Source organism: Oreochromis niloticus, linkage group LG5 (genome assembly GCF_001858045.2).
Source record: "Oreochromis niloticus isolate F11D_XX linkage group LG5, O_niloticus_UMD_NMBU, whole genome shotgun sequence".
NCBI lineage: Eukaryota > Metazoa > Chordata > Actinopteri > Cichliformes > Cichlidae > Oreochromis > Oreochromis niloticus.
This window is the reverse complement of record NC_031970.2, coordinates 20,240,794-20,260,532: the sequence shown is the minus strand read 5'-3', so window position 1 is coordinate 20,260,532 and position 19,739 is coordinate 20,240,794. Positions and strand designations below refer to the sequence as shown.

The 19,739-nt window shown below is 38.0% G+C and overlaps 2 protein-coding genes across 6 annotated transcripts in view; both read left to right on the top strand.

Moving 5' to 3' along the window:
- LOC100704191 (inter-alpha-trypsin inhibitor heavy chain H3) overlaps positions 1–4,484 on the top strand; it is a 34,013-nt gene extending 29,529 nt beyond the window's left edge. For both annotated transcript variants that reach the window (XM_019358827.2, XM_025907272.1), the window contains 6 exons: positions 1,370–1,441; positions 1,831–1,938; positions 2,074–2,242; positions 3,261–3,409; positions 3,530–3,614; positions 3,719–4,484. In XM_019358827.2, the coding sequence (XP_019214372.1) occupies positions 1,370–1,441; positions 1,831–1,938; positions 2,074–2,242; positions 3,261–3,409; positions 3,530–3,614; positions 3,719–3,833 (698 nt within the window). In that variant the 3' untranslated portion in view covers positions 3,834–4,484. The remainder of the gene's footprint in view (positions 1–1,369; positions 1,442–1,830; positions 1,939–2,073; positions 2,243–3,260; positions 3,410–3,529; positions 3,615–3,718) is intronic.
- Positions 4,485–7,115: 2,631 nt separating this feature from the next.
- LOC100703377 (uncharacterized) lies at positions 7,116–19,122 on the top strand. Of its 4 annotated transcripts, none has more exons than XR_001225254.3 (20): positions 7,116–9,080; positions 9,534–9,693; positions 9,980–10,214; positions 10,806–10,909; positions 11,003–11,108; positions 11,198–11,239; positions 11,346–11,464; positions 11,975–12,031; positions 12,137–12,197; positions 12,290–12,513; positions 13,989–14,042; positions 14,126–14,180; positions 14,261–14,362; positions 14,521–14,559; positions 14,651–15,982; positions 16,978–17,149; positions 17,249–17,332; positions 17,522–17,617; positions 18,146–18,286; positions 18,389–19,122. XR_001225254.3 is itself a non-coding variant. In XM_013277090.3 (15 exons), exons 2-15 carry the CDS (start codon positions 9,586–9,588, stop codon positions 15,220–15,222), a joined length of 1,878 nt encoding a protein of 625 aa, XP_013132544.1. In that variant the 5' UTR covers positions 7,116–9,080; positions 9,534–9,585; the 3' UTR covers positions 15,223–16,482. The 4 variants fall into 4 exon arrangements, 1 of the variants encoding a protein (XP_013132544.1); XR_001225255.3 differs by having other exon boundaries at positions 14,651–16,142; positions 16,978–17,145; XR_001225253.3 differs by having other exon boundaries at positions 14,651–16,142.
- Positions 19,123–19,739: the final 617 nt, after the last annotated feature.

Sequence of the window (19,739 nt, the reverse complement as noted above, 5' to 3'; positions counted from 1 at the left end):
TGCGCCGACGTTTTCGGAGACGTCTGTTACCCACCCACTCGATAGCAAGCCGGGGGGTTCAATGGTCACTCGAGTCGGCGATAGCAGCGGACTCCCGGCTTCATCATTTACAGACCCCCGCTGTCTTTCGCTACTCAGGTTAAACATGATATATAAGTCACTCGGACAACTTAAAAATGTAATTGTTTGGCTTTTTTCGGTGTTTTATTTGTTCCGGAGCAAATCGGTTTGGCTGAGATCAAAGTTATTAGATTAAATAAAACTTTATTAATCCATTGGGTGGGTTCCTCCGGGATTTTCACACAGCTGAATAAACGTCAAACAGAAAACTGATTAAACAGAAGTGTGAGACGGTCGAGAATTTACGGCAGTGTCTTGTTATATTTTAAATAGCAAGGAGCAGACAGCTGAGTTTATTAAACTCCACCGAGACCGCGGTGACGCAAATCTGAAGGCTAGACCGTCCCATTTCACAGCCTCGCACTTCCGGCCTTCTCGGTCTTCGAAGGACCCGACCCACGTAGACCGCGAAGGCCGGGTCCTCCGAGGGATGCAGCCGACGTTTTGGGACACAGCTTCTGTCTCGCTAGCTTGCGCTGCGCTCAGTGGATCTGCGCTCGACAGTGCAGCCTAGGCGGATAAGTCGAACGCAGATCCACTGAGCTCTCAACACAGACAGCATCGTCAGAAGAAAAGTTGATAAAATAAATTAAACATTTTGTATTGTTTGATACATATGCGTACCGAACCGAAAGCACTGTATCGAACGGTTCAACACCAATACATGTATTGTTGCACCCCTACATATGAACAGTATTCAAAAAACATCAAATGTATAAATATGTAATGGGAAAAAAATAAATAGGGTTCTATATTTACTGTGTGGGTTATTGCACATAAATTAAATATTACACAGTAGTGATGGTAGTTGTGTAGTCTGGGTATAGAGGGTAGTCCTTGGATTGGGAGGTGGTATTGCTTTGTCAGTGCATGTGTGAGTTCAGCATGGTTATGGCTTTTGGGAAGAAACTATTTTTGAGTCTGTCAGTCTTTGACGCATCAGTCTTTCCTGATGCATCTGTAGCCTTTCCTTGAGGGAAGCAGGTTGAACAGGTCAAAACCAGGGTGGGAGCTGTCTTTGATAATGTTTGTCAACAACATTTCTAACAAGTTGAATTGCAACAATTAGAATTTATGTACAAACTATGTTTACAGACTGACACTGAGTTGTGAGACTCAATATATATGTGTCTTTATTTATTTATTTAAAGCAGTGGTTAGTATCAGGATGTGTTTATGAACTCAATTTGCAACATAAAGACTTAAAATATTAGTGTATGTAATTCATGTTGTTTAAATGTATTTACAGTTGTTCTCCCTGATGTCCAACCTACTGTTGTTCATCTTTCACGTGATACTACTACTCTGGAAGCCATTAATGGTATTGTATTGCCTTGATGTCATTCAGGTTGATTTAAAAAAAATTACAATATTTAGTTTTGGTTTCTTTTGTTCATTTGCTTTTTTTGTATTTCAAGTTGCAACGGAGGCATGGTCTACTCAGATATGTACCAAATTACATACTTTTTTCTGGAAGGGAAATCTAAAAATTTGCTTTTTTTTTCAAATCTCTTCATACACAATAAAACAGAAAAGAAAAAAAATTGTAGGATCAAAATATTATATAAATTAGGATCCTCATAGTATGTATGAACAAATGTGTATAGTTTGGTTCCTGGCTCAGGGTTATATGGCAAATTTTGGAAAAGAAGAGTGAATATTTCATATTCACTAGAAATGTTCTAACACTGTGTACCTCTGTGTCTCTAGCTCCTGTACTCCACAGGTTTTTGCTAAAAGCTGAGAATCAGACTGTTCCACTATGCTTTGATGTTAGTGGACCTGTCCGCCTTAAACTTCTTCACTATCCCAGCAGGGGTCAGTAGTGTTAGCTTTTTCCATCCTAATATTTCTTTTCAGTGTAATAAAAACTGTTATTCTTCTTTCTCATTGTTACTTTCATATGAAAACTCCGGTTTGTGGTATAAGATCAGCATTTCTCTTTTCTTCTAGAACTGTCTGTAAATGGTGAGCTTGATTCAGTTACAAATGGAGGCTTCAGCAGAATTTTCATACACGTCAGTGGCAGCCAACATGTTGAGATCGACACCAACTGGGTCACTGTACGAGATGGACAGACAGTAACAAATTACACTGGACAGGATCACCTTACAGCTGGAAGGTGATGTTGTATTATCATGGTCGAGACTCATGCTCTCAGCTTTAAGCACTGATGTGTGACCTTATTCACCTGTGTTACCAAGATTTACATGAGAAGACTGTCTCTCTCAACACATGTCCAAGTTAGCTGACATCTCTGAGGCTGAAACCCCTAAAGAGTTTTTTTTTTTTCTTTTTGTATTGATTATTAAGTACATGAGATGTGATTTCAGTAAGGACAGATCATTTGAAAGCACTGGTAATTCATTGAAGTAAAGAGTATGAATTATAAGCTATTCGGTGATTAGACATTTATTAGGCCACATAGTGTAACTAATCAGAGTCCTGACAATGTTAGGAGTGTATATGCTAATGGTGGTTAAGGTAAAGCAATTGGAGGAGGTGGGTCAAATGAATGAGGCCGGAAGGCAAAATGATAAGAGGCGGTGAGATTTTAAAAAAACAGAACAGAGATTAGTTGGCTCAGAGAAGGAAAGCAAGAACATGATTGTTTCTCACAATGATGAGTGCATTTGAGTAAAGCCCAAATGCACAAGAATACAGGCAGACGAGTGTATACAGATCTTCACTTTTTATGCTGAGGTAGGCTGCAGGCCATAGATTTACATTTACTTATAGACTTATGTTTACTTATTAGAAACCAAGCCAGCACAGTGTCAGATTGAGGACCTGTCCAGGGTGTACCCCAACTTTCACGGATAGGCTCCAGCTCCTATCACAGCTCTTCCCAGGAAGAAAGTGGAAGAAAATGCATGGATGGATAAATAATTATTTGTTCAAGCCATGGACTGAAGAACAGAATGACTATGGCAGGGGCTGACATGAAGTAGAGTTTGTCATGAATTCACTGTCATAGATTCATTTTTGCAAAAGATGCTAACATTAAAGGCCCTGTACTTTATGCACTACACTGCTGTTTAATCAGAGCAGGCTAAATTCATCCAAGTAGCATGATCTGTGGGGGCGCCTTGAACCTTTATACATTTTTTTAAAAGTTGAGTAACTGCATGTTTTTACAGTGTGACAGTGATTGTGCGCAACAACGAAATAGACGTTGCCACTGGAGACATGCGAATGGTCATCATAGTTCATGAGAAGAATGGCCAAAAATTCTTTTGGCCAGTTTTAAGACAGCGTCCCTTGGACAACAACGCTGAAGGACTTTTAGGTGAGTGAAAAGCTGTGTGTGTGTGTGTGTGTGTGTGTGTGTGTGTGTGTGTGTGTGTGTGTGTGTGTCCTTGCTGCATTGGTTTTCAATGTTAGCTCTTGCTTCACTCTCTCCTTCCAGCTGTAGAGGCTGCAGTTTATGAGGAGGTACAGCAAGCTCCTGTCAGAAAACTAAAGATTAAAAACCAGGAGGCAGACGTTACTGGGTACATTACATTTGTTTTTGTTTTCTTAATTCACCAAGTAAAATTGCTTTAGAATTCAGCCATTACTACAAAGATATATGATCTCTTTATTCTTTCTTTTGTAGGGAGATGGTTGTTGACTACAGCTTTGCTTCTCCTGTCACAATGAACTGTTGGCTCATGTCTGCTGACTCTGCCCTGCAGAGACCACTGTCCCAATTTGTCATTACACAGCTTTAACTGACAAATATATTGAATTATTTGAAAAATCTTTCATTTAAAAGGAAAATAAGGCAAAAACATATATTGTGGAAAATGTCTTTCCATCTGTCTCCAACATGTAGAAATATAACTGTGATTGTGCTGGATCTAGTGTCAGACAGCATTACAAATTAAAAATAACAAACAAATAAGTAAATAAATCAGGATTTATGATTACCACCATCTGGCATTAACAGAGTGTCCAAAATGACACAAATGAGTTGACAGTAATGGGCATTACTTCAACACCTTTATTTTTTAAATTAAATGAAAAATGTAAATTTTACAAGTTTAAACTAGAGTAATTATATGTTATAGCGAAATGTTACTCTGCTTTGCTGGCTGATTTAACTGGAAGAGAGTTAGATTGCAGAAGGTTTGCCTATCAATAACAATTTTAAATATTTCTCAATCTTGGTTAAGTACCCCAGCACTGAGAGAGAAAACTTTTTAAAACATTTTTTCTGTCTTGTCTTTCGCCTCAAACGACATGTACTGAGGCTGACTTGAGTCAAGGAACTCTGACAAATATAATGCTGTCATTTTTCTTGCATAATTTCATGACTTCCTCAGAACAGTTTATGGAATGGATATCAAGTGAATGAATAAAGAATCAAAACTATTCCCTAACCTTGTTTGCGAGCTCTTCTGTACAACAGCTGTAAGCCCCTCCTGCTGTGGAGGTTGATGTACAAGAAATTCAAAACATGCCTTCTGTGAACCACTGGGAGAAAGTAGGTCAAATGCCATGGCTATGCTACTGTGCAAAAGTCTTGAGCCACCTTTATTTCTTTGTATTTTCCTTCCAATGAGAGTTAGACTTTCTTTTAATTTTTTAACCTTAATAGCAATGGTTCACCAGGCCTTTTGAAGGTCTCTCGAAGTTTTCCCTTGGACATTGGCTTCCTTTTCATTCCTCTATGTCCAATATTACTTGACTATTTTGAAAGAAATGGGTTTTTTTGTTATGTTTTGTATAGCCACTTAACACTGACCTATTCCTGCATAAGAAGGTACCTAACTCAAACAATGAACCAGTTTAGAACCCATTTGTAAATTGTATCTTCAGGACCTTTCTTACTAGTAGCATGTGGCACAAACACATAATTTCTTCTAATTTCTTTAGTTGAATCTATTAAAAGTGGCAATAATAACACAGTTTGACAGGTGGGAAATAGTATTTTGCCACCAACAGGTGATTGTCAAAGAGCTATTAGCTGAAAATGCATATCAGTGCAGTGTGCTCTTCAAAGCATTGGGGGAAGCACAACAAGTAGTGGACAAAGATGAAATGGCAGGCCTAGAACAACTATCTACAGCAGATGAACACTATCTGAAAGTCATGTCCTGAAGAAATGCATCTGGCCCTGTTCATTAAAGCCTCATCAGAAATGGTCTCAATGGAAGGGTGGCTGTCAAGAAGCCATTCTTGAGACAGGGAAAGAGGAAGAAAAGGCTAAATCATGCCAAATTACACAAGAAGTGGACTAAAAATCAGTGGGAAACTTTGTTATATGTTATGAAGTGATGAGTTCAAATGTGGATTGAATCCAAATTTTGGTTGAAACTCTCAATATGAAAAAAGAGGTCAGAAAAGAGGAACAATCAGTATTTTGATATTGTTGATTTTGTTTGTACGAACAAACTTAGACGTGCCTCTGACCAAGTGTGTGAACAAATGAAGAGGAATGTCAGTGGAAATTTCTGGTGCAATTTCACCCACTTTCCAGTAGTACAGAAAAGAACAATAGTTTAACAAGGTTGAAGCTCTGGTAAGACTTGGAATCCATTTGTCAACAAAGTAATACTGTGTACTGGAGCTTCAACCTCTTAAGAACAAATGAAGGCCTGGCTGTCTTTAAATGCAGGTTTAAATGATGACTACTTCTACTACTGCTGCTTCTATTTCTGGAACTACTAAAGAAATTATTATTATTTTTACTGTTATTATTACCTTTCGGTCATTGTTTATAGTTTCCCGAAACATTATATGTGTATATAACACTCAGATTTAACCTCCTAGGACCTGGCGTCCACATATGTGGACATCACATTTTGGGTTGTCTAGACCAAAATACTAAATTTTGCTCTACAAGGGCCTGATATCCACTTATGAGGATGTTATACTGGCACTGTTCTATTGAAATTTAAAGCAAACGTCCTCATAGGTGGATCTCATTTTTCTCAGAAACAAAAATCAGGTTTAAAAAAAAAATCACGTAATTCTTTGTTTTTACATTCATCAGGTCTTTCATGCATGCCATGAAAGAGTTCGTGTTTTAGGAGGTTAAAGTTAAAATTAAACTGCATATAAAGAAAACTACTAAATGGGAAGGAGTAGGCTTTGATCTTCTTATTTTTAACATATTCCAATATCCCTTATCTTATCTCTTCCATAGTTGATCCCAACAGGTCAAAGGACATTTTGCACAAATGACTGAGAGCAAGTTCAGATTAAAAAAAATTCCCAGCAGGCACCTCCTCCACAACTTTTCCAAAAAGGCAGCTATTTTAATCAGTGGAATGTAAAATAAGTAAAACTTTGCAGAAGTGAAATCACTTTTTCAGAAAAATGTATACTGTACAAAAAGTTAGGCTTAGAACCATGACATGTATAGTCAAACTCGTATAATCTGTCAACTTTTACTTACTGTGAGTACTGTGAGCATAAATATTCTGTTTAATGTGCAGAGGTTATTTTATTTCTGTTGTTATGTTATGTTGACTGGACCCTTCCTGTTTTTATAGGGGGGACTGCCCTGGCCTCTCCTCCTTAGGATGTGTGGCCTTATTTAGTTTGTTGGTCACTTACCCACACCTGTCCAACCTGGGTGATGTGTCCAAGACTGACCAAGAAATACAGTGACATATCTAACTCCTAAAGAAAAGTTTAAGCAGTCTGTTCAATTTTTGTAATCTTTGCACTCATTACTAAGGTTTTTTACTCAAACAAGAATAGTTTTATTTGTTATAAGCTAAGTTATAAAAGAAAGATTTATATTTACTGTTGCATATATTTAACTGTGAAATAAGTTAAATAACTCAAATTAAAATGAGGAAAATGTCTTTCCTATGATGGACAATTAGGCCACATTAAGAAAAATATATATTATTTATTATTTGAGAATAAAGTTGAAGTTTCAAGAATAAAGTTGTAATTCTATTTTGAGAAAAAAAAAGTCAAAATGTAGAGTCTGTGAAGGTTCTCAGTCATCGAGGTCATCGTAGTCTAAGGAGCTTGGGAAGAAAAGCGTCTGGACTTCTTTAGGTTTCTTGAAGGCATTTCAGTTCTCATCCGAGAAGCTTCTTCAGTTCAAACTGTGGAGATTACAGTTGTTGTATCAAGCAAACTGTCACGGCTGCTATACCCTCTGCAAATGTGTAGTTGGGTTAATGGGATCGTACTTCAGAATCAGTTTTAGTTACAAGGAAGTTATTTCTTAGCACATAAACAGTGTGGAGATGACTTTAAGGACATTAAAAAGATGGCGTAGAAAGCCTCATCTGGTCAGACGGAAAACTGCTGAAGAAATTCCAACTGTATTCTCAAAATGATCAATGATATATATTCTTAATATATTACTATTGCTCCTTCATACTTTTCCACCTGTTACCAACATTAACAGAAAAAAACAAAGTTTATATGAATGACTCGTGTAAACTCATATTTAATGACTTGAAAAAATATATATATTAAGATTTCGCAATAATGGTAATTATTCAGTAGAAAATAAGCACGACGTGGTGCCAATTTATCTTCCAAAATTACTCCAGTGCAATGAGTTGACAGTAAAACAGGTATTATTTATATACTTTTCATTTCATTGTTAGAGAATAAGGTGAATATGCACTGCATATTGCCTTTGCACAACCAAAGTTTAAAGTATTTCGGACTACAGTCAAACACCCTATTTTTTAGAGAGATTAACAACAGAGCTAAAGAATGTCTTACTGCTTTCTACCAAGCATCTTAGTCCTTTAAATGTAAAGAATGCAACAAAACCCATTTGTATGCATGGACCTGTCTTTCCATGATCCAAACCAAAAGTGAAAGTAATGTGAACACTCATTGTGCCAAAGTAACACACACTTTGAATTAATTTTCACATTGGCAACCTGTGCAATGCAATAATTTTGAAGCATTATCAATGAAAGCTAACTCCATGTTTAAGTGAAATGAAATGAGATTAACAAGGCCATCTGTTTTTTTATGGTAATAGCAGAAAATGAAAAACATAAACACAGCACAAGTTTTTTAAAGTGTTCAAACTTGCATGGACAGGGACAAGCAGAGTTCAGTTACACAGGTAGTGCTATGGCTCACTGTTCATTCACTGTTTATTAACTGGTTCTTAAACAAAGAGATGTTATCTTAAACTCGAAATTTCTGACTATTGCAGTGCATTGAAAAACAAAACAGCCAAAAAAATGAAATGGTAAATGCAGAAAGTCTTATAAAAGACCTGAAAACTTCAGTGCCATTGTCTCACAGTAACAAAGCGAAAACACTGATATTTGTTTTCTTTTTTTTTTATTCTGTTTTTTTTTCTTCTCAAGAGACAGACACGGTTTTGAGTTTAGTTAAACATTATGTGGTCGAACCAGTTGAGCTGCTGTGCAAGGTGTGTGCCATTGTGTTCCTCCTTGAATAATCCTCACTCAACGGACTGCATTAGTGTGGATGAAAGACATGCAAGTAGGTGTTAAACTCGTTTATCTAGGCACAATTTACCAGAAACAGCAACACAAGGAATTTTTGACAAAGGCACAGAGAACACATTATCAAGTGCTGTCCAAAAAACAAAACAAAAAAAACCCCAAATAGGAACTGTTAACTGTTAAAGCACCACTCTGTGTACTGTTTAAGAATACTTTAGTCTTATAAAGGTTGAACCTTGTTCTGATTTTAAAAAAAACAACAGAAAAAAAACTCCTTGTGGACTTTGAACTTTGTGGTTTGTGTTGGTTACACTGTAGTCAAGAATTCGAAGCAGGAAGTTTTAGGATTATGCGCATTGCTGAGACTCTGTTGCAGACAGGAACAGAAAGAGAGAGAGGCAGGGAGAGAGAGGGAGGGACTTGTCCTGAATCAGTACAATGACGTGCTGTGCGGTGCAATTTTCACATGACTCAAGCACTTGTGGGTTACTTTGGTAAGGTGTGGAGCTGAACACCCAGTGGAAATGCACACTTTGGAGTGGATTACAACACGAGGTTTTAAAGAAAGTAAGACTATTTTTCTATTAGATTACTAATTTTGCTGTAGTTTTATGTCATGGAGTTTTATTTATTATACTCTTGTCTTGTCTAATGTCATACTACAGTGTTCTTGTTTAGTGTTTGAATGTGTTTTAAGGAAGGACTATTGAGTTACCAGCGAATACTGTAATGGATTTGTTAACAACACAAAGATAGTCAATGCCAGTTAAGTTGCTAGATCTAATTTGTATTGATTAAGTTATTCTGTTAAGCAAAATAACTTATTTTTATTTCTTTTTTACAAGGCCATAAACAAATGTGAAACACATTCATATATGTGGGTTTATAGTTTATCTCAGTGCCTCACTCCCATCCTTGTACAAATAGAGTTTCTGCATGTATAACTTCCAATCTCTAACCCAGCTGATGATCAGGAAGCAGCCAAATGACTCGCTTAACAAGGTTAAATGTTGCCCTCAGAGAAATATGCGTAGAAGAATGCTGTAGGACTGCTGCAGATACCTAAAGAAGAATGTTGGCTCTTGGATGGTCTTTCTGGTGTATTTTACTGAGTCTACACATGCCAGCTCATGGCTTGGAGATTTTTGAACTTGACAGCCATGAAGTCATTTGCTCACAGGTACTATAATTTACACCGCTTAAATACACCAACAACAACATGCCCTGTACATAAAACACAGTTTTCATTAATACGTTATTATAATGTCGCCGTAACATTTTCATTTCCTGTTTCACTGATCAAGTTATCTGTTCTCAAACATTTAATTAAAAGCAGAAAAAGGTTATTATATGATCAGAGTGTTTAATGTTTTATAACATAGTCATCAGAACTGCAAATATTGCCGCCCAGGCTCATTCAGTAACAAGTCAAATGTTTTTTCCTGTCAAATTTTTTCTCCTTAAAGGGTCTCTCTAAATGCAAGATGAAAGATGAGATGCCTGTTAATCCCAGCAAAAACACTGTGGATGTTCGGACACTAAAACCAGATTTTAAGCTCTGCTGTACGAACAAGACAGCATGTGCATTATGTTTGGTGATAGACATAGAGTTTAACATCGATCCAGATGAAGACATGGAAGACCAAGGCTCCTCTGGGTCAGAAATGGAAGAATACAGAGAAGACAAGATCACTTCAAAAGGTATTCCACTTATCAGTCAAAAGGAAACTGTAACATGCCTTTTTATGTGATGCAGTTTTTAAACTTTTGTCTTGGTTGAAGGAAAGCCACTACAGTGAACAATGACTCTTATTTACTTGAAAGTCAGAGTTACTCATTGCGATATACAAGCAGATGTGTTTTGGAAGCCATCCAAGTGAGCTGTAGAAGAACATGTTCTGGGATGTTGGGAATCATTACTGGAACAATGAATGAGCAAACATGGAGTTTATTTGTGAAATCGTTCATGTGAAATGAACACATGTTTTGCTAACAAAACAACAATTTAGCTCACAATGAAAATCAGTTATATCTGATTTGCTTTTTCATAAGTCAATCTGAAGAAGCAGAGGGTCGTTGCAACGCTGTCATAGATAACAGTGGCACAAGTGACAACCACTAGCTTCAGTTACTAATGGTTAGTAATACAAAATAAGTCCAGTGTCTTGACAGATAAAACTACTGGCTTATTGTGGAAATTAAGTTTTCACTGGTTCATTTGAGAGATCATATCTGAAATTCAGTTTCAATCCATTCTTAGCCGCACCTTCGTTTGTTTCTGTGTTACCACAGGGTCATTGACAGTATGTTATTGCACAGAAGCGTCCATGCCAAAGTGCAAGAAGGTGGTGTTTACAGTTAATCATGAAGCTCTTACTCAACAAAACCAGCTAAAGGTATTGTAAATCCCATGTACTTTGCACTGCCATTACTGCCTCACTTCCAGCATACTTGTCTCGTTAACGCTGATCTGTATGTGACTTCTACAGATCTCAGTGGTGATTACTCAGTCAGATGGCTTTCCCTTTGAAATCTCCCTGATTGTCCGTAGCTCAAGTATCACTGAAAGGGTTGCTGCTCCTTCTTTTAATGAAGGTGTGTATTTTTAATTATGTTTGAACTATAAAGCTACAGCTTATATTACGCATCTGGCAACAGTGACACATATACCTGTTTGTTCTCAGTGTGCTCCCAGGAACTGCAGAAAACTTTACCAGAGTGTCAAGGTAAAACACACAATCAAACAATGTCCCTGTGCATTAAAACAAAAAACAACAAAGAGAGAGAGAGAAAAACATACCTACTGAACTGATACTGATTTCCTCTTTTCAGTGCCCAAATTCACATTTGCAGTAAACTCAAAGATGAATCAAGTGGAGCTGCAGCTTGAAGACGGGAATAAGATCCCCCCCTCGATGTGCATCCAGTACGAGCAGAAGGGAAGGTGTCAGGTTAGTGCTATCAGTGCCTTAATTTGATGACATTTATAGTTTGTCATTTATATTCTGTACAAAGGTTGGAAAGGGTTTGACTTTTTTTAGTAAAAGACGCAAAAACACCATTCCAAGTAAAACTGTAGCATTGAAATTTCACTTTATTTCACATTATTAGAAAGCATCAGAGGAGAAATTACTCATCACGTGGAATAGAGTTTTTCATGATGTTGTATAAATACGAATAAGTATACAATCATAATCTTCGATAGCTGGTGCAAGTTTAGTCTGTGTGAAGAAGGGATGTAGTTTAAGGAATAATTCAAGAATTTGAGGAGGAAATGCTTTCACTGCTTTATTAAATGCACTGCAATCATTAACACTGCAAAGTAACTACCTGATAAACATAACCTGATAAATGTAATGAATATTGTCTTCCTCTGCCCACAAAACTAGCTGGGCAATTAGGCAAATTGTACTAAAGTTGTACTACTCTTCACTGAAGCCATTTTAAATGTTACTCTGCAGAGTTGGAACAGGATGACCATACCACTGTACTCCGTAACCCGCTGCATGTGTCTCCAGGTATCATCAGCTCTTTTACATGATTTCTCCTGGCTAATATCAGCAGTCTTGTGTCCCATACAGACTTATATGACTATCATATTTACATATTCACATGTCCTATAGCTGTGGTACGAGGATGGACAAAGGTCTACACGGTCACTACAATGCCCCTTCAATAAATCTGGTGAGAAAATTTGAGCAATGTGTATTTGTTTAATTGGAATGATTACCTCCTTGAAATGTAGACATCATAACTCACTCATGTGTCTCCCCTAGATTCTCTGAATGAATCACAAAAGAACATATGGGAAAATATCACCGTGTCAAAGCCCCATGTACAAATGACCAGCTTTGGAGAAATGTTATCCTGGAACGTGTCTGCGCCTTGCAGGCTGGATGGTAAAGTGTGGCTGCTTAAGAAACACAGTCGAAGCAGGAGTGCCTTCAGCCAACAGCTGGAAAATGGCACTGCATGGAAACAAAACATCAAGGGACTCTGGGTAAGAAGTGATATAGCCTAGTGAGGCATGCACTCCTCTTTTTCAGCCTCTTTTCATTATTATTCACTATCTATCTATCTATCTATCTATTTTCAAGACCACTTGAAAATGGCAAAAAAATCTTATTTTGCATGGTTGGATCTTAACAAGGTTCTAAGTAGAGCTTCAACATGCAGCAAAAAGAAAGACAAAACATTTTTTTTGAGCACGCAATTTATTGAAAACAGCGCTTTAACTGAAACAGGCTGTTTTACAGCTGATCAAAAGTTTGGGACCACACCTCTGAAAAACCTCTAACCCCCCCCAAAACAGAAATCAAAGTTCCAAACATGAACTCAGTAATGAGAAGCTCCGCCGTTATCGTTGATCACTTCAAAAATTCGCTGTGGCATGCTTGATGCAAGTGTTTCCATGAAATGAGTGGGAACATTTCTCCAAGTGGTGAAGACGGCTGCACGAAGGGCATCTACTGTCTGGAACTGTTGTCCATTTTTGTAAACTTCCCTTGCCATCTATCCCCAAAGGTTCCCAATTGGATTTAGATCAGGGGAACATGCAGGATGGTCCAAAAGAGTCATGTTATTCTCCTGGAAGAAGTCCCTTGTCCTGCAGGCATTGTGTACTGTTGAAAAACCCGCCTGTTACCACACAGACGAGGGCCCTCAGTCATGAGGGATGCTTTCTGCAAATTCTGGTCATAGCCAGCGGCCGTTTGATGCCCCTGCACCTCCTGAAGCTCCATTGTTCCACAGATGGAAAAAACAACCCAGACCATTATGGCGCCCCCTCCACTGCCGCGTGTAGAAAACATCTCAGGTGGGATCTGCTTGTCATGCCAGTAACGTTGGAAACCATCAGGACCATCAAGGTTACATTTTCTCTCATCAGAGAATAAAACTTTCTTCCACCTTTCAGTGTCCCATGTTTGGTCCAAACGGTCAGTTATATGGATTTCAAGAGACTCTTTTTGAGACCCTGCTTATGCAGTTCAACAACCTGACGACGCTCAAAAAGGGAACATTTTTTTGCTTTTGCCATCAGAACATCATGACAGTGTGACTATCTGACAGAAATTGACAATGAATCCATATTTTTTGACAGATCTGGCCTTTTGATTTTCAAAAAACTGCACACTCAAAATGTTTTGTTTCACTCCCATTTCTTCTTGTTGCATGTTGAAGCTCTACTTGGAACCTTGTTAACATCCAACAATGCAAAATATGATTTTTTTTTGCCATTTTTGCCAAGTGGTCTTAAACTTTTGATCAGGACTGTATGCACTATATCAGTTTGTTCCAGCTCTTAATTGAAAATAAAGGACATTTGCAATGAGTGAAGTACCAATATTAGTATCAATGTATCTGTATTAGACAAAAATAAAATATGCAGTTTATATTAACTGAATTTGAACTAAACCACTGTCTAGCTGAACACCCTATTTTATAAACTAATAGGATTTGCAATTGTTTTATCAGGTGAACACATTTGTGTTTGAAAATGTACCCGTCCGGCCCTTGCCGTGTTTGATGGTAAAGTATTCCAAAATGTATAGACTTAGTCATACCTGATTCCTGCACAGAAGTAACTCCTTTGTTTTTATTTGTTTATGCAGATGAGAGTAAAGGGAATGGAACATGACCTAGGTCCATTTTGTTTTGATGACAATGGTAGGTGCATGTCACATTTTTAAAATTGTAAAAGAATAGCATTCTTCTATTTTCTGAAAAGGGATTTTATTTTTTCCTAGTTGCAGCTGGCAGGTGGCGCTGGAGTCTCCTAGCCACTGCTGTTATACTCCTGGTTTTCATTACTGTGCTCATGTTATGGTCCTTTCATAAATCTATCAAGGGTAAGTTTGACAATTTTCTTTTCTTTTTCGAGTTAGTAGTCTAACAATAACATCACGTATTCACGGTGCAGCGAATCAGTTATTTGTGAAGAGATAAATATCCATGTAGTGATAAATCCAGTGATTTAAATTTACCTGTACTTTTCTTACTTTTATAGGATGGGTGTGGAGCTGGCAACACGGTGGGATAGTAAAAAGTGAGTTTTTTTTCTCTACTTTCACTAAAACACACACAAACACACACACACAAAACAATACAATTCTGACATTACTTACTTTTCTCTAAAGTTGGTAAGACGCGTCATGTTGTCCTGCTGAGCCCCCCAGACGTGGATGATGCCACTTCTAAGTTGGTGTGTCAGATCGGGTCCACCCTCAGCGACAAGGGCTTCAGTGTGTCTGTCGACCAGTGGAGCAGGAGGGAGCAGTGTAATTGGGGGCCTCTGCCATGGCTGCATTCACAGCTGCTGGAGCTTAATAGCCTGGGTGGCCGAGTTCTGCTGGTTCTGACACGTAGAGCCTTGGAGAGAACCGAAGAATGGATGCACTGGAACAAAGATATTATCAACGAAAGCATGGGGAACAAAGAAAATGATCTACCAAAGCTGTGGTCACCTTATTCTGATTTGTTCACAGCCTCCCTGTTCCTCATTCAAGCTGAAAAGCTCCTTGATAGGGCTGGTAAACGTTTCGTTCTGGTGAAATTTGATTCCCACCCAAGAGAGACTCACACCAGAGACAGGCGTTTACCAGAGCTTCTTCAGGGGCTGCCTCTGTTTAGTCTTCCCTCTCAGACTCAGTCTCTCCTAGCTGAGCTAACTGTGACAAAGACAGAGAGAGGATCATATGGAGGAAGGTAAAAGTGAGGTACTCCAATGGCTAAAAAGGGACCAAGACCAGCAAGAAGGCATCATCGTGTAAATCTTTTAAGTCACCCAAATGTACTTTAATAAGCTGTATTGCTTTAGTGTGTACATGAAGAATATGTTCATCAGAGTTGGCTGCCATGAAGATGATATGCTAATGAAGAATAAGACTCCTGACTCAGTGATACAAATACAGTCAACAAATTCCATACAGAGACCAAAACCAATAATCTGTTGTTCTAAATCTCCACATACCTTCAAGCCTTGTTTTAAAAAAAAAAATCTGCTTAAGCAGAAGCAGCTGCTGTACCAGGACAGTGTATACAAACTGACAGTATAAAGAACGGTTATAGTCGTCAAAGCTGCAAAACTGTCACTCCTACAGACTAAAAATAACCGTGCACGGTAAGTCTGTCCACACCTGCCTATAAATATATTTGCCTCTGTTTTTGTTTTTTGTTTTTTTGTTTGGTTTAAACGCTAAAACACATCGAGTTGTGATTGGTCTTTGGAAGGACAGCGGCTTTTATTGGGCCAGTGTAAGGACTTACTGAAGTACTTGTTATAAGTATTACCACGTTCCGTAAGAGCGGTGCCTTGGGACGAATATGTGCTCCGCCCGCGCGGGAGGTGTGGGTTATTCTTTGCAATCGAACACAACGCAGCCAACAGCCGGGTCATGTGTCAAGTGTGTCTGTCTTGGATTCACTCCTTTTAAAGTTTACTGCCCGTTTCACCCTATAGCAGCGCGAAGGTAACGAATACTCTTCATTTAAGAGTCAGTTTGTTGCTGGTCGTGTTGTCTGTTTTAGTGTCAGATTTTCTGTCGGCTGATATATGTTTTTTCAACGTGAAACATGAAGAAGCAGAGACTGGCATAAAGGCTACTTTATATTTAGAAGCACGGTAACCGAGTACGTCCGGTTTCTGTTGGTTTTGTTTGTTTGTTTGTTTATGTTAATGTTAATGTTTATGTTCGTTTTTATATTGAACCAAACAGTGGTGGAACAAATAAATCAACTAAGAATATTTTAGAAGTTATTATACTTTATATGGAAAACCCTAATTAGGGTGTGTTAAGCAATGTATTGTGGGACCCCAGCCAATACTGAAGGTTTTATTTTTAGACTTTTCAGGAAGTAAAACAAAATTTATTAACTTTCTAGCTAATGATTTCTAAATAGCAACTTAATATTTTCTGCTCAAGTGTGGTGTATGCTTTGCTACAGCTGCAGATAATATTGAGTACAATGTGTAACCACTCTACTGGGCAAACTAGGTGATGACATAATTTCTAAATTACCACAAGCCTCTTTTTTCTGCATTTAGTTCAATAAAAAATCAATTAAAAAAAAAAACAGTCAGAACATATAAGACAACAAATACATTTGATATGATATGTCTGTGATGTTCCAGTAACTGTTGATAATAGCAGTTAGTTGATATATCATTCAGAACTGTAATTGTATTTTTGTGTAATTGTGTATTTTTAAGCAACCTTTGTTTATATGTAAAACTTTAATATATAAAACCTGTGTAAAAAAACAAAAAAAACCCACAAAAAAAATGTTCGTGTTATCTGTGAAATATTGTGAAGCAGTGTTGGAGACTATGAAATATAATTGTGCAAAATAACTGATATTGTCGTGAAGTAAACAGATAAATCTCACTTTATCTCTACTAACACAAGCACCATTTAGTAAAGACATGGTATTTTGGAGCAAATTCTTAGTTTCATCTTCTGGCCAGATGGGCATGAAGAATCTCCACAGAAACCTGCTTCAGGGTGTTTGTCTATGGAGTCTGCTGGCTGTTCAGGTGAGCAGTTGTCCAGATAGCTGCAGTCTGTGTTCAGGGCCAGAAAATGACCAGTGTGAGGAATGCAGAGCTGGATGGACGCTCCATAATAAGATCTGTGTAGGTACTGTATACAGAGCTTCATTCTGGAGTCAAGACATTGTCACTTATATATTTAATTTTTTAAACAGTGTTTTTTACATTTTTAAATGTTGTGTTTTAGACATCGATGAGTGTGGCACACAGCTGGGTAACTGTCCTCCAAACAGTTACTGCTTTAATACAGAAGGATCCTTTGAGTGCAGAGGTCAGTGCCTTAGATTTGGTGTTAAAGAAACTATATGTTGGATACTCATGCAAAAAATTGCGAATTGAACCTATTGTTCACTTGTCATCAGTGTGTGATTCATGACATCAACTGCCTATTATTTGCTGCAGCTTAAGAATGCAATGCAGGCAGTGGATTAAAAAAAGTAAATCACCCCTCTGTTCTCAGGCTGTGACGTGGCCTGTGTGGGCTGCATGGGTAGCGGACCAGCACGCTGCAGGAAATGTGCTTCTGGGTACAGACTGACAGGGTCCAAGTGTTTGGGTAAATACAAGAGAATAGTTTGTGCATGATATATGCATTAGTTCCAAAAATGCTGGAACACTGTAAAACTGGGCTGTGCCATATCATGTTGTAATAAAATACCTCACAATATAAGTGTTTTTTTGCAATATTGTTGCCTTAAAAATAGTGAGCACAAAAATGAGACAAGCTCAGGCGTGTTTGAAGAAGAGCTTGTATGTCAGCCTGCAGTGAAAAGAGTACACTGAAAAAATATGCAAGAAAAATGTTGCCATTAGAGGTCAAAACAGCAAAACTTGAGGCAAAAACACCATTGAGTGGAACCAGGCTATGAAACAGGAGATACTAGTAGCTGATTAAATGTGAACCAAAAGCAAACAAATAACTCAATAAAGCATCGCTAGTTATATGTGCTGGTTTCACTCTATATGACAGACAGAGCAAATAGTAGGTGAAAAATAATAGTCCAGTTACATGGTGGAAAAGTAGAGCTCCAAAGCTCTAGCTGCTTAAAACATCTGACCATTCTGATGCTATTGTTTTGCTCAGATATAGATGAATGCAGTGACCGTGTGCTTGCCTGCCATGGTCTGGATGAGATTTGTACCAACACAGAAGGATCTTTCCGTTGTGACTGCGCTGAAGGATTCATCCGCATGGACAGTGTTTGTGTGAAGAAGCAGTTGCCTCGTGAGTGCCATCTAATGTTAACCATGGACACTTACAAATACAAGAACAGAAAATTTGCTCAAAAGAAACCAAACTGAATTCTTCTTTTCTCCCACCCTGCAGATTTTGAGGAGAAAGGTCTATTTGAGGATATCCAAGATGATGAGGTGGAGGTACTGAAGCAGATGTTTTTTGGGGTGGTCCTTTGTGCTCTGGCAACACTTGCAGCAAAGGGAGATTTGGTCTACACATCTGTGTTTATGGGAGCATTGGCAGCCATGGCGGGTTACTGGCTTTCTGATAGAGGAGACCGTTTGTTAGACAGCTTTGTAAAGGGACGTTAGAGTTGCAGACTTTTGCAAAGAGAACTTTACAGGAAGTGGACAAACCAATGTGCTACTGCATAGAGTGGCCTGGAGTTTTGCATTATTTTGTATTGTGTGGAATATAATAAGTACTTTTAAAAATGTCTTGTTTGTTAAAGTATATAAACTATTGCTTTAAGTTTATGCTGCTTGTAAATGTGTTTGATTCAGGAGGGTGACATTTAGTGTGCCTTATCTTCTGCAAGAGTGCAGATTTTCTCAGACTCGTGGGTTTAAAATGGTTTTCCATGAGTCAGTGGGTGATATCATGGTCCTTATGGAGTATGGAAAAGAAAATACATTTGTGCAGTGAGATTCACAAAAGGTTGATTCAGTTAAGCAGCTAAAGAATTGAAGTGCATTTTGTGGTATCTAACATTGTCTTATTTCTTAGAATAAAATTACAGATGTCTTGAATTCTACGTACACATTGCAGTTTTAGTGAGTTTGATTACGGAGATTCAAGTGAAACCTGTTAAATCTTTAAAAGTATTGGCACAGGCACCCAGGGAAAAAACTGGCTTTCAGGGTCTCAAGTATCTTTCTGACAAGGACATTAATGAAGCAGGAGACATCTAAATACCACAGTGAATGTTGGCTCACTTTACACAAGTAAGAGCCAAAGAATCCAAACCAAAGGCCTAAACAAAGGGGGGAGAAGGTATCTTAGCAGAAGGCTTAGTAAGAAAGCCATGTGTTTAGATTATTATCTGTATTAAATAAAGACATTAATGTTGTGCTCCTGCACAAGGTACTGACCATGGCCAGTTTTCCATATAAAATGGACTGCTGTATGTACTGCATTGGAAATGAGCCACAATTGGGTTTTTCTGTATTTGGAGCCGCCAAAATACAATGAGAGGATAAATTCACCACCTTCTTTTTTTTTTTAGGTACACCTGTTCAGCTGCCGTTATGCAAATATATAGTTGGCTAATGATTTAAGTGACTTTGACTATGTCAAGGTTGTTGTTGTCAGACAGCCTGGTCTCAGTATTTCACAAACTGGTGATCTATTGAAAATTTTCCAAGATAACCATCTCTATAGTTTACAGATGATGGTCCAAGGCATGTGGACCCCAGCTCAGCAGCCAGACCCTGAACTTTAA

What these genes read in the sequence shown, in the direction of transcription:
- LOC100703377 (XM_013277090.3), top strand. Translation starts at nt 9,586, where the DNA reads ATGTTGGCTCTTGGATGGTCTTTCTGGTGTATTTTACTGAGTCTACAC. An exon ending in AGCAGAAGGGAAGGTGTCAG is followed by an intron (nt 11,465 to 11,974) that starts GTTAGTGCTATC and finishes GTTACTCTGCAG; the next exon opens with AGTTGGAACAGGATGACCAT. An exon ending in ATTTTGTTTTGATGACAATG is followed by an intron (nt 14,181 to 14,260) that starts GTAGGTGCATGT and finishes ATTTTTTCCTAG; the next exon opens with TTGCAGCTGGCAGGTGGCGC.